General features: G+C 46.9%; 1 protein-coding gene across 1 annotated transcript in view; it reads left to right on the plus strand.

Annotated features, from left to right (window-relative positions):
* LOC144668238 (repulsive guidance molecule A-like) overlaps positions 1–11,300 on the plus strand; it is a 28,560-nt gene extending 17,260 nt beyond the window's left edge. The window contains exons 3-4 of the mRNA XM_078530015.1: positions 120–628; positions 9,791–11,300. Coding sequence (XP_078386141.1) covers positions 120–628; positions 9,791–10,489 — 1,208 coding nt within the window. The 3' untranslated portion in view covers positions 10,490–11,300. The remainder of the gene's footprint in view (positions 1–119; positions 629–9,790) is intronic.
* Positions 11,301–11,538: the final 238 nt, after the last annotated feature.

Raw genomic sequence — 11,538 nt, forward strand, 5'->3', positions numbered from 1 at the left:
CTGAGTATTTCCAGCATTTTCTGTTTTTGTGTCTAACAAGGAGTGCCTGGAGGGGAGGAATGGGGCACAGAATTGGGAAGTAAAAGTTAACAATGTTTGTCTCTGTTCTTTGCCTGCAGTCAGCTGCCAGTGCAGGATTCTGAAGTGTAACTCTGAGTACCTAACCGCCACCTCTGGACTACACGTGGGTGCTGAAGAATCAGTGGAGTTTTGCATCGCGCTCCGAGCCTATTCCCAGTGCACCCGAAAGACAGCGCGTGCCTGCCGAGGGGATCTGGCTTATCACTCCGCAGTTCACGGCATTGAGGATCTCATGAGCCAGCACAACTGCTCCAAGGTGGGGCCCACGCACGCCCCCCCACGCACACAGCCAACCTCCCTTGACTGCATGGTGCACTCAGATGCCCCCGAGGTCTGTAACTACGAGAAGAGTCTGCAGCAGCACACGCCGCCCCCTAACTACACGCACTGCGGCCTGTTTGGGGACCCGCACCTCCGGACGTTCACCGACGACTTCCAAACGTGCAAGGTCCGCGGGGCCTGGCCGCTCATCGACAACAACTACCTGTTCGTCCAAGTCACCAATGTCGCTGTCGTCCAAGGGTCAAGCGCTACTGCCACGAGTAAGGTGAGAACGTTGTCGGGCGCGAAACGGTAAACTCTCTGTACAGGATGAAGACAACCTTGGCTATCTTTGAATTTGCAGATAAGCAATTCGAGATTGTCGTTTCAGATTGAAGTCTGCTTACATACTTCAGTAAATGAATGGGCCTTGTTTGTATTAACCCTGATAGGGTTATGTTACATTTACACAAACCAGCATAACCTCCTTATCCAATCTTCCAAACATGGATGAAGGGTCATTGAAAGGTGCCACGGTCTCAAGTGATCACAATCGGCCCTCTCTCTACCGCAGACCTCGGTGGAGTTTGGGTCGTTAAGGATATTCAAGGCGGCGTAGACAGATTTTTAATCAGTAAGGGAATCAAGGATTATAGAGAAAAGGCAGGAAAGTGGAGTTGAGGATTATCAGACCAGCCATGATCTCATTATATGGCAGAGCAGACTCGAGGGGCCGAATGGCCTGTTTCTGCTCCTACGTCTTATGGTCTTATAGTCTATTAACACCACAACTGAATTTCATTTTTGAGTGGAACACTAAAGGAGAACCTTTTCAAGCGATCCACAGAGTGGGTGTATGTTTCCCCCAGGGACATCGCTGAAGCAGTTTTGAGCCCAGCCAACGTGTGGTAAAGCTCCAAGTTGCCTGGTCTGAGGTAAGGGCAGCGTGTGAAACGCTGCCGTGGTCTTCTGGGTGAGGGGAGAAATCTAGTCAGACTGCCCAGATTTTGAGCCCTGGACGATAACCTCTGCTAGAAAAGCCTCATAGAATGGACATGAGTTGTGAAAGAAAGGAGAGAAGACAGACCTGTATTTATATAGCACCTTTCATAAGAACATAAGAAATAGGAACAGGAGTAGGCCATTAGGCCCTTCGAGTCTGTTCTACCGTTCAGCTAGATCACGGCTGATCTTCTATCTTAACTCCACCTTACCGCAGTTCCCCATATCCCTTAATTCCCAAAATTTTAGTGCCCAAAAATCTGTCGACCTCTGACTCGAAAACATCCAACGACTGAGCACCCATTGCCTCTGTGGTGGAGAATTCCAAAGATTCCCAACCCTTCACCACCTAAGAATGTCTCTAGTGCTTGTCAGCCAATGAGGTACATTTTTGAAGTGTAACCACTGTTGTAGCACAGGAAACATGGCGGCCAATCTGTGCACTGCAAGCTCCCACAAACCACCGCGTGGTAATGAGCTGATCATCTGTGCTCATGTTGGAGGGATAAATGCTGCCAGCACACCAAGGACGAACCTCCTCTGCTTTTGTGGGCACATGATAGATCCTGGGTGAGATACCCCCCATAGTTGAATATCCTGTCACTGCCCAGCCGAGTATCGACATATGAATAATAATCATTTGGACAATTTACCAACACCCCTGAAGCTGCTGAGTTCTGTGCGTCTGTGGGGAAGAAAGTGGGGGTGCCGGGTTCTGTTTTGTGTTAAACATTAGCTGTGTGATGTGGAGTATTTGCTTTAGAGGATGCGGTGTTGCCTGCTTTGCAGATGGAATCCTGCTTCACTCTCGCGGTGTCTGTGAGGTACTACAGGTGCCGCTTGGCAAACCTGCCGACACCTTTGGATCGAGTGAAACGAGACTGGGATTTCATCAATCAGCCTGCTAGCACACGTTAGCTGGGAGCAGTGTGATAGGGATTGTTTGGCCTGTGATGTTCTGTAATGGGGTTGGGAGGTGGGGGGGCGGGAATGGATTTAAAACATAAAACTACAAAAATCCTCGGAGACAGTAATAGGAGTTTCCTCCATGTTAATGATCATGCTTCACTCTGATTCACTTTAAACAGTTGAAGCCTTCATGACAACTGTCTAGGAATTGAATTTGAGATAAGGGGAAAGACTTCTTTAAGGGGAATGATTTTTTAATTGTTGTGTCACCTACAAATGATGTGCTGACCAGTTGCATTTTTGCATTTTGTGTTTGAACATGTGTTTTTCAAATTGTCTTGTAAAATTTTTGACATGTTTCCACTTTGAAAATGTTCAGCTCCTTCTAGCAGGAGGCCATAAGGATATAAGCAGCTCCTGACTTACCGGTGATCTCAGTATAGCAGTTCACGCACGCTCTAATCTTTTGCAATCATCTCTATTCATCAGTGGCACTGTGAGCTGGCAGCCTATATGTTAATGGTCGTGTGAGATGGAGAATGTGCCAACTTGCCCAGTATCGAGGCGATAATCACTCAAAACCAGCTCCACTGGGCATGACATGTAGTTCGTATGCCTGGCACCAGACTCCAGAAACAACTGCTTTACTGGGCCACAGCAGGAGATTCCAAGGAAGACAATGGAAACGCTTTAAGGAATTCCTGGAAGCACCCCCGAAGAAGTCAATTATCCCGGTCGACTTGTCAGAATCCCTGGCTTGTGACCGACCAAAACGGGGAAGGCTTGTTCGGGAATGCGCAGAAAACATCAAAAGACTTTGTCCGAATATGCAGAGAAAATGTCGAGGGAGTGCACAAACTTCCAAACAACACATCCACCCAACCATTCAAGCACCACCTGCCCCCATTGTGGCAGAATCGGCAGGTCGTGCATTGAACTAAACAGCCATCTCCCAACCCATCGAACCAGAATGGAAGCAAGTCATCCTCGATCCCGAGGGCCTGCCTGAGAAGAGGAGGAGGAATGATAATGTCGGTGTGAGGCGGAGTGTGTGTGGGGGTCGGTGTGAGGCGGAGTGTGTGTGTATATAGTGTGAATTGGAGTGGTGCATGTTCATGGCTGTACGCTGCTCAATTGAAAAGTAGAGATCTTTTCATTTCCTCTTCTTTGGCAGTCTCTGGCTTGTGCAGAGCGATAGCTCGCTGGCTTTTGCCTGCACTCTGGTGCCTTAGGTGAGCCCAGGTGGTTAGTGGGCACAGGCTATAGCAGGTATCATTATTGATCCCCAAAATCTGCCTCTCCCAACTGCAATATACACATCGAGCAGGGACAACAGTCGGGAATGGGAACCCCAGCTGACTGGCCCCTCACTTTTATATTACAACAGTGATTACAGTTCATTGGCTGTAAAGTGCTTATGTCCTGAGGTCATGAAGGGTGCTATATAAATGCAAGTTTTTTATTCACCAGCCTAATGACACTGAAACCGAAATGGAATCAGCGCATGGAAGACTTTCACTGAAACCCATTTTAAAATGACGGGTGCATTGGCAGATTTACAAAGAGGCGGCTGGCATCATTTTAAAGAAGTATCTCATTGTGGCACCACCCCTCCCCACCTTCCCCGAACCCCTAACCCCGGTCCCAACTTGCCCTGCCTGGTGTTAGGTGAGCTGGATTTGCAGGCTGTGCCACGTACTCATTCTACACTGCACCTTGACAACTGCATTTTTGACTTTCATCCAAAAATGATTACGGTGAGGACACGGTGACTGAACCTGCCCGTGTTTTCACGCTCGATGTATGATGAGATCTGTTTGGGAGCTGACAGCCCAGAAAATGGTTGATGTTGCAGTTATGCTATTGAAAGGCTCCAACTCATCCAAAAGTAGACAACCTGTTAATGTAATTTAATAGATAAGAATGCTTTTCTTTTTCCTTGCTTGTCGGGTGTTACTAAATAGGCAGCTAATTCCAGAAATTCAGCCCGGCGTGATATTTATTTTCCGCTTGGCTTCTGTGCCCTGTGTCTGATTTTGGAATCCCTAAAAATGACAATTGTACGAAATGGAAAGGTATTTTTGGTTGGAATTCACTTTACTATCACCGCCCCACACAACCCCCTCCCCACTATAGTGAATGCACCACCCAATGTGGCATCGACCAGTACAGACGAGGAACGATCTATCCTATTTTCTGCTGAACTAGCTGACTTGAGAGGGTCAGGAGGAGCGTAGCACGGGGTCTCAGCACTGGTGGGGAGGGATGGATGGATGGATGGATGGGGTGGGATGCAAAATTGGCCAGACGGACTTGCTACCTGGTGACTTCTGCCGGAAGGGGTGAGGACATTGTCCGAGGGATTGTCCAATAAGGAGGGATTGAGGAGTCTGGGCCTGTATGCTCAGGAGTTTAGAAGAATGGGGGGTAATCTCATTGAAGCATATAAAATTCTCTCCAGGCATGACAGGATGGTTCCTCTGGCTGAGGGCAGCCCAGAACCAGGGGACACAGTCTGAGAATAAGGAGCAGGCCATTTAAGTCTGAGATGAGGAGGAATTTCTTCACTCAGAGGGTGGTGAAGCTTTGGAATTATCTTCCCCAGAGAGCTGTGGAAGCTCAGTCATTGAGTATGTTCAAGACTGAGATCGATGGATTTCTAGATTTTAAAGTCATCAAGGGATATGAGGATAGTGTTGGAAAATGGCTCTGAGGTGGAAGATCAGCCATAATCTAGTTGAATGGCAGAGCTGGCACGAGGGGCCAAATGGCCTACTCCTGCTCCTATTTCCTATGTCCCTGTCTTCCTGACAGAACTGAATCGAGTCTTCATTTTGTTTTGCCTTCCTTCATGCGTTGTGAACATTGTTGGCAAACCCAACATTTATTGCCCATCCCTAAGTCCCTTGAGAAGGAGGTGGTGAGCCTTTGTGAATTGTTGCAGTCTGTGTAGTTGAATAGCTTTGGGGAGAGTAGCTGATGAAGCTGGGAGGAAGGAAGAGAAGAAAGTCCTACTTGTGTAGCTGAGCCGAGCTTAACAATCTGACTGGCACCAAAAAAAATGTCAGGGGCTAAAAGAGTTAAATCATGAGGCCAAATTGCATTGACCAGCCATGTATTCCCTTGAATATAGAAGATTGAGGAGTAATCTAATTGAGGTGTTTAAGATGATGAAAGGAATTGATAGGGCAATTAGAGAGAAACAATTTTGTCTGGTTGGGGGAATCCAGGGCACAGAACATAATCTTACAATGAGAGCCAGGCCGTTCAGAGACAATGTCAGGAAGCACTCCACGCAAAGGTTAGTGGAAATCTGGAACCCAAGAGCTCTTAAAGCTGAACAGGAAGCTGTCAATTAAAACTTTCAGAACTGACATGGATATATTTTTGTTAGGCAAGGGAGTTAAGAGTTACAGATGAAGACGGTTAGATGAAGTTAAAGTATATATCAACCATGAGCTAATTGATTGGCGGAACAGACTCAAGGGACTGAATGGCCTCCTCCTGGTCCTATGTTCCTCTGAGGCTTTGTTAGCAACTCACCTGGATTGTGCAGTGCACAAAGTGGAAGGTGGGGGAGGCGAAGAGCTTCCATTCAGCTAATGGTGCTGGACAGCAGGGTTCCTTGTCCAGCGGCTCTTGTTGGTGCCGGTCCCTTGAGGGAATGCTGCACTGTGGAACAATGGGATGTGTACGGTGAGGTCCTGTTTAGAGTAGCAAGGGGCCCTGCCACACATGTTGTGGATTCTGGGGATAGTCCTGCTTCCCATTATAATTCCTTCTGTCCCTCAGCTCGAGAAGAGAGGAGAACAGTGAGTCCCTCCATCTCCCACTATCAAGTTCAAAGCTACGTGGAGCAACAAGACAGCTGAAGGCCGCAGGTTGAGGGAGATGGGTTACAAAATGGCCCTGGACCGCCTTGTGAGCACAGTGTCTGTAGAGTAATATTGTCCTTCTATGCACTTCCACACAAACTCTTCCTATGAAGCAAACAAAAATTACATTACCTCCCCAAAAGGAAGGTTTGTAGCGTGATTGTCAGTTTTATTTTGGTCTCCTGTTTTAACAGGACAGAAGTTCCCGTGTTTATCAGGTGATGTCCAGTGACAAGGGTGACCAAGTGTCCCTCGTTTTACGGGATTATCCCACAATTGAGGCCACTGTCCTGTGTCTGGGGTTTCATGCATCCGTGACAGTGTTTTTCATGTAACTTGTGCCTTTAAATCTTGCACATACACCAGCTCTGGCATTGACCCCACCCCACTCCTTGCCTCACAGTCCTAGCAGCAGCCCCCACCCTGCCCCCACAGCTCTGGCTGTGCCTCCCCACAACCCACCACCTTCCCCGCTCTAATGGACCCCCATGCTATAGTGTCTCTTATTTTTCTCTATGAGAGTTTGTCAACCTGAACCCAGTGTGACATCCAGTGTTTTGACCTCCCTCTCTCTCCTTATTACATGCTTAGATGGGAGTCCAATTCACTCTCACATTCTTCAACTGGATCCTGAGTGAATACTGCCTCAACACTCTTGGTTTGTAACTGTAGTGTTTGATGGTTTGATTGATCTGTGTTTGATTGTGTTGGTTTGTTCACTGATCCATATTCACTGTACTTGATTGCTTAAGCCTGTGGGTGGGGGTAGAGAACGAAGGTAACGGACACCTTTCAGAAGGTTTCCAAATCTGGGCTGAGACCATGTGTGTATAAATCCTATAATTGCTGAGATATTGTAAAGTACTGCAAACAAACCTGTTGTAGATTTAGAATAGTTTCACGCCTGCATTGCTGAGATAAATCCGATATACAAGATATACAGCAAACCAGCGAACAAGTGTCATTCTTAACACTTCCAGTCGAATCCAAACCCAAACACTGTTTCTCTTTCACCCTCCTTCACAACCCTTCTTGTCTTTAGATTGTTGATTTCTCTGGAGACTCAGAACTTTTCTTCTGTCTTCCTGTTCACTATCTTGCACACTTCTGCTTTCCTGCATCGTCACTGTATAGCAATCAAGGCTTGTTGCTCTGTTTCCTACTTTAACTTGGGGTACAACGTCCAATCCCGTATCTTAATTTTACACAAATGGCGGTTCACGATGGCTCTCCACATAACTTATGTCAGAAGATAGACAGAACATCTGCGGAAACTATCTTCTCTCTTCCTGGACCTCAAAACAGCATAATCCCCAGTCTCCCCTGACTTCCTACAACCATTAGGCTTTTAAAACCCAAGCTTTGCATCATTAAATCATGAATTTCTCATTTATCTAATCTTTTTGCCGGGAACTGAGTCCCTTTTTCTCAGCAAAACATTGCAAAGCAAGAACTAGTTAGGCAATGCTGCCACCTATCGATCAAAACAGCAATTAAACATCCAGTTCATTTCTGTGTCCAACGGGGATCACAGTATTTTCTCCTTCAGTCTAAATCATGAGAGTAATAATCGAGAGAGGAAAATTAGCAGTTAGGGGAGAATTAATATTGAATAGCGTTTCTGGAAAAGGGGCAGAGGTTGAATGATTTCTTTCCTTCCAGCCTGGAGATTTCAAAATAAGAATTTTGAGAATTCTTACCAATTTCCCACAGTTTCCCAAGAATTTTTAGAATCAGTATCATTCTTAGTATTTTAATTTTTTTGGGTTTAATTTTTAAAAAATGATCCATTATCCTATTGGATTCAGTTCCTATTTGAAGATAGACTCCTGTGCAGCACCTGGTAACCTGACTCATTGGGGGCCATCAGAACTATATTCAGAATATCTAGTTGGTGAGGAATAGCATAACTATCATGTTGCTGGTAGTAAATTTTCCTGAGATGTACAGGAAGATGTCAGTGAAGAGGTTGAAACAACTCTCAATGCCAACATTGCTTTTACTGAGTCTTACATTTATTTACAGAGTTAAACATTACAAGCATAGACCTCCTAACTTAACCACACCACAATTTTACTAAGCGTCTCTTTATACGTGCTCAAGTGAATCCCCAAATAATGCCCACCTGCTGCTTACGATTAAACACGATTAACCTATAATTAACAATCAGGTCAGAAAGTTAGGTTCCAGACTCGGAGCAGTGTTGGCATTGAGAGCTGATTCAACCTCGTCGTTGGCATCTTCCTGTATATCTCAGGAAAATATACCACCGGTAATGTGGGTGCCAGAGTCTCGTTGTTTGATGTATCTTGTGCCCAGTTGCTGTGAGAGTGTTTACTTCTGACCCAAGCCCTGTCATGGTAAGTTCAACCAAGAAAATGCTGCCGCTCGGGCAAATAACGATATCTGACCCAAGTTGAATCAGCAAGCCTTTGGAAGTACAGGTCTAAGTGCCAAGTTGGGTCTGGCAGAGGCTGCTTTCCCTTGCTTCACAAACTGTTCAATGTACCACTGAAGGGCGCAAAACCTTTGCTCCAACTCTTCATCACTAGCTAGGTTTCCACAAGTCACTACTTATTCATCCCAACTATATCCAATATGATAAAGCAAATCATATCCAAAATCCGAAATTATCCAAATATCGAAACACAATTGTACCCTGGAGTTTCGGGTAAAAGATTCTTGACGTGTATTGAGGGGAGTGACTACAAATGGAAGGGCCGCTCTCTACCCTCAGCATCCCATAGACAGCAATAGGATAGAGGATGAGTTAACCTGCTTTTCAGTGGTGGTTGAAGGGAGGAATGTTGGCCAGGACGAATGTTCTTTGAATAATGCCATAGGATTTGTTTTTAACATTCACTAGAGTTTAATTTAACACCTCTGCTCAAGGGCATCACCTATGATAGTGCAGAGCTCCTTCAGGACTGCATGACTAGATTAACAGCCTAGATGGGGAGTTGGTGGAATAGTGGTAATGTTGCTGGAGTGGTCCTGCGGAGGCCCAGTCTAATGCTTTGCGGACACAGGTTTGAATCCCACCTTGGTAGCTAGTGAAATTTGAATTAAATTAATCCGGAATTTAAAAATGTTGGTATCAGTGATGATGACCATGAAACCATTGTCGATTGTCATAAAAACCCATCTGGTTCACTAATGTCCTTTTCTGCTGTCCTTACCCGGTCTGGCCTACCTGTGACGCCAGATCCACAGCAATGTGGTTGACTCTTAACTGCCCCCTGAAAGCAAGCCACTCAGTTCAAGGGCAATTAGGGATGGGCAACAAATGCTGGTCTTGCCAGCGACACCCACTTCCCATGAAAGAAGGAAAAAAAACTGCTTGAGTGGGACATGGAATCACACAATATCAAACCTTTGGATCCAGTGTTACCTGCTGATTTTTCTGATATTAGCATGTTTTCCAGCATTTGGGATTGATTGACAGTCTGGTTTGAGGCTTCCTAAGGGGCGTTGGTGAACCAGTTGAGTTTTTACAACAGTCCAGCAGTTTTATAGTTATTTTAATGGGGCCAGGTTTAATGAATTTAAATTGCAGTTTGCTGTGGTAGAATCTGAACTCTCAACTGTTCAGGAGGTTTTTTTTTGAGCGTTGCTGTGTTAAATTGGATGAGGCACTGACCATTGTCTTTTTGTCTCTCCAGCTGACGGTCATCTTCAAGAACTTCCAGGAGTGCGTTGATCAGAAAGTCTACCAAGCGGAGACAGACGACCTCCCAGCCGCCTTTGTTGATGGTTCAAGAAATGGCGGCGAGAAGCACGGAGCCAACAGCCTGAGGGTGACGGAGAAAGTTGCCGGGCAGCACATTGAGATCCAGGCCAAGTACATCGGGACCACCATTGTGGTGCGGCAGGTGGGCCGCTACCTAACCTTCGCAGTGCGGATGCCAGAGGAGGTCATGAACTCCTTTGAGGACAACCAGGGGCTCCAGCTGTGCTTGAAGGGCTGCCCCACCAACGAGCGAATGGACTGGCGCCTCCCTCAGCTGGTTAAAGCAGGGGGCGGCCGCCCACCGTCACGGGCCAGAGCCCCCCACGAGGCCTTCACCCATGAAGCCGCGACTGCCAAGTGCAGGGAGAAGCTGCCCGTGGATGACCTATACTTCCGATCGTGCGTTTTTGACCTCCTGACCACAGGAGATGTGAATTTTACGCTCGCAGCTTATTACGCCTTCGAAGATGTCAAGAACTTGCACTCGAACAAAGACAAGTTTCATATTTATCAGAGGACAGCTGATCCCCCACCAGGGAACTCTGCCCCTGGGCAACCCAGCCTCAAGGCTCTTTCCATCAAACACTTACTGCATATCTGTTGGCTGTGGTGCTACCTGACACATCTATAGCCACCTTTATGTGACTTTTTCAAACAGTTGATATAGGTCTGTCCTGTTTTTGGTTTGAATCGCCGATAACTACCTATCTCGTACCTCGTTTGTGCTCATTCGTAAATTATTTCTTTTCCTGAACCCCCGCCCCCCCCTCCCCCGCACCCCCACATTTCTTCACTCGCGCTGTCTGGTGTTAGACTGATATCCGTCGTCAACGGTGATGTCCCATTTATGGTCGTGGTTACGTGTTTGTGATGGTTTGCAGAGCATTTGGAAAACTGTGCCGAGCTACCACCAGCATGCAATATGGGTGTAAACCAGGGGCCTGTGTGGCCATTACTGATTCCCTCTCTTCCCAACCCCGACAAGCCAGAAATGAGATCTGCAGGTCCTGACTCTTGTCGACACTTCTCGTGATTTTATCCTCCCCCTTTTGTTTCAGGCTGAACAGAAAAGGAAACCCAGTGTGAGGCCACAGGTTCCCTTTTGCACTTTACTCAGTTCCTGGCACAAGCTGTTAGCGTTAACGGAATCCCTGCTGCCTCCCGATGGCTAATCCCTCACGAGGAAAGAATGGGCAGAAGGTAGATCCTTTCATTCCCCAAATACTGAACGCAGTAAAGGCTTCGGAGTTTCAGATCACGCTGCATCGAATCCCATCTACTTTCAGAATGTGTGCATTAGCAGAGGGGTTGCTCCTGCTGCTGTTTGATGCCTCTACCCCCAGCACCCACAGATTTTCACTCCTCGTGGGATTATGGGCACCAAACAAGTGGCCATTCTCTCCCTCTGTGAGCCTGGCGAATGTTAACAGGCCATTTACAAATGGGGGTATTACAGCAGCCTGGTCTCACAGTGGCTTCACCACCACTGGCAGCGAGCAAGAGCCATCCCTTCCCGATTTGTTATCCCCTCTGCAACCCAGGGGTGCTGAGGCCAAACCCTTGGATGAAAGCAGCCGGCTTGGTGTGGGGCCTTGCCCAATGGTTTCATTCAGCCACAGCTCAAAGACGAAGGGTGGAACCGGGCCTTTGGCTTCATGTGTGTGTGCTCCATGTGCAAAG

This window comes from Cetorhinus maximus, chromosome 26, assembly GCF_964194155.1.
Source record: "Cetorhinus maximus chromosome 26, sCetMax3.hap1.1, whole genome shotgun sequence".
Classification (NCBI taxonomy): Eukaryota; Metazoa; Chordata; class Chondrichthyes; order Lamniformes; family Cetorhinidae; genus Cetorhinus; species Cetorhinus maximus.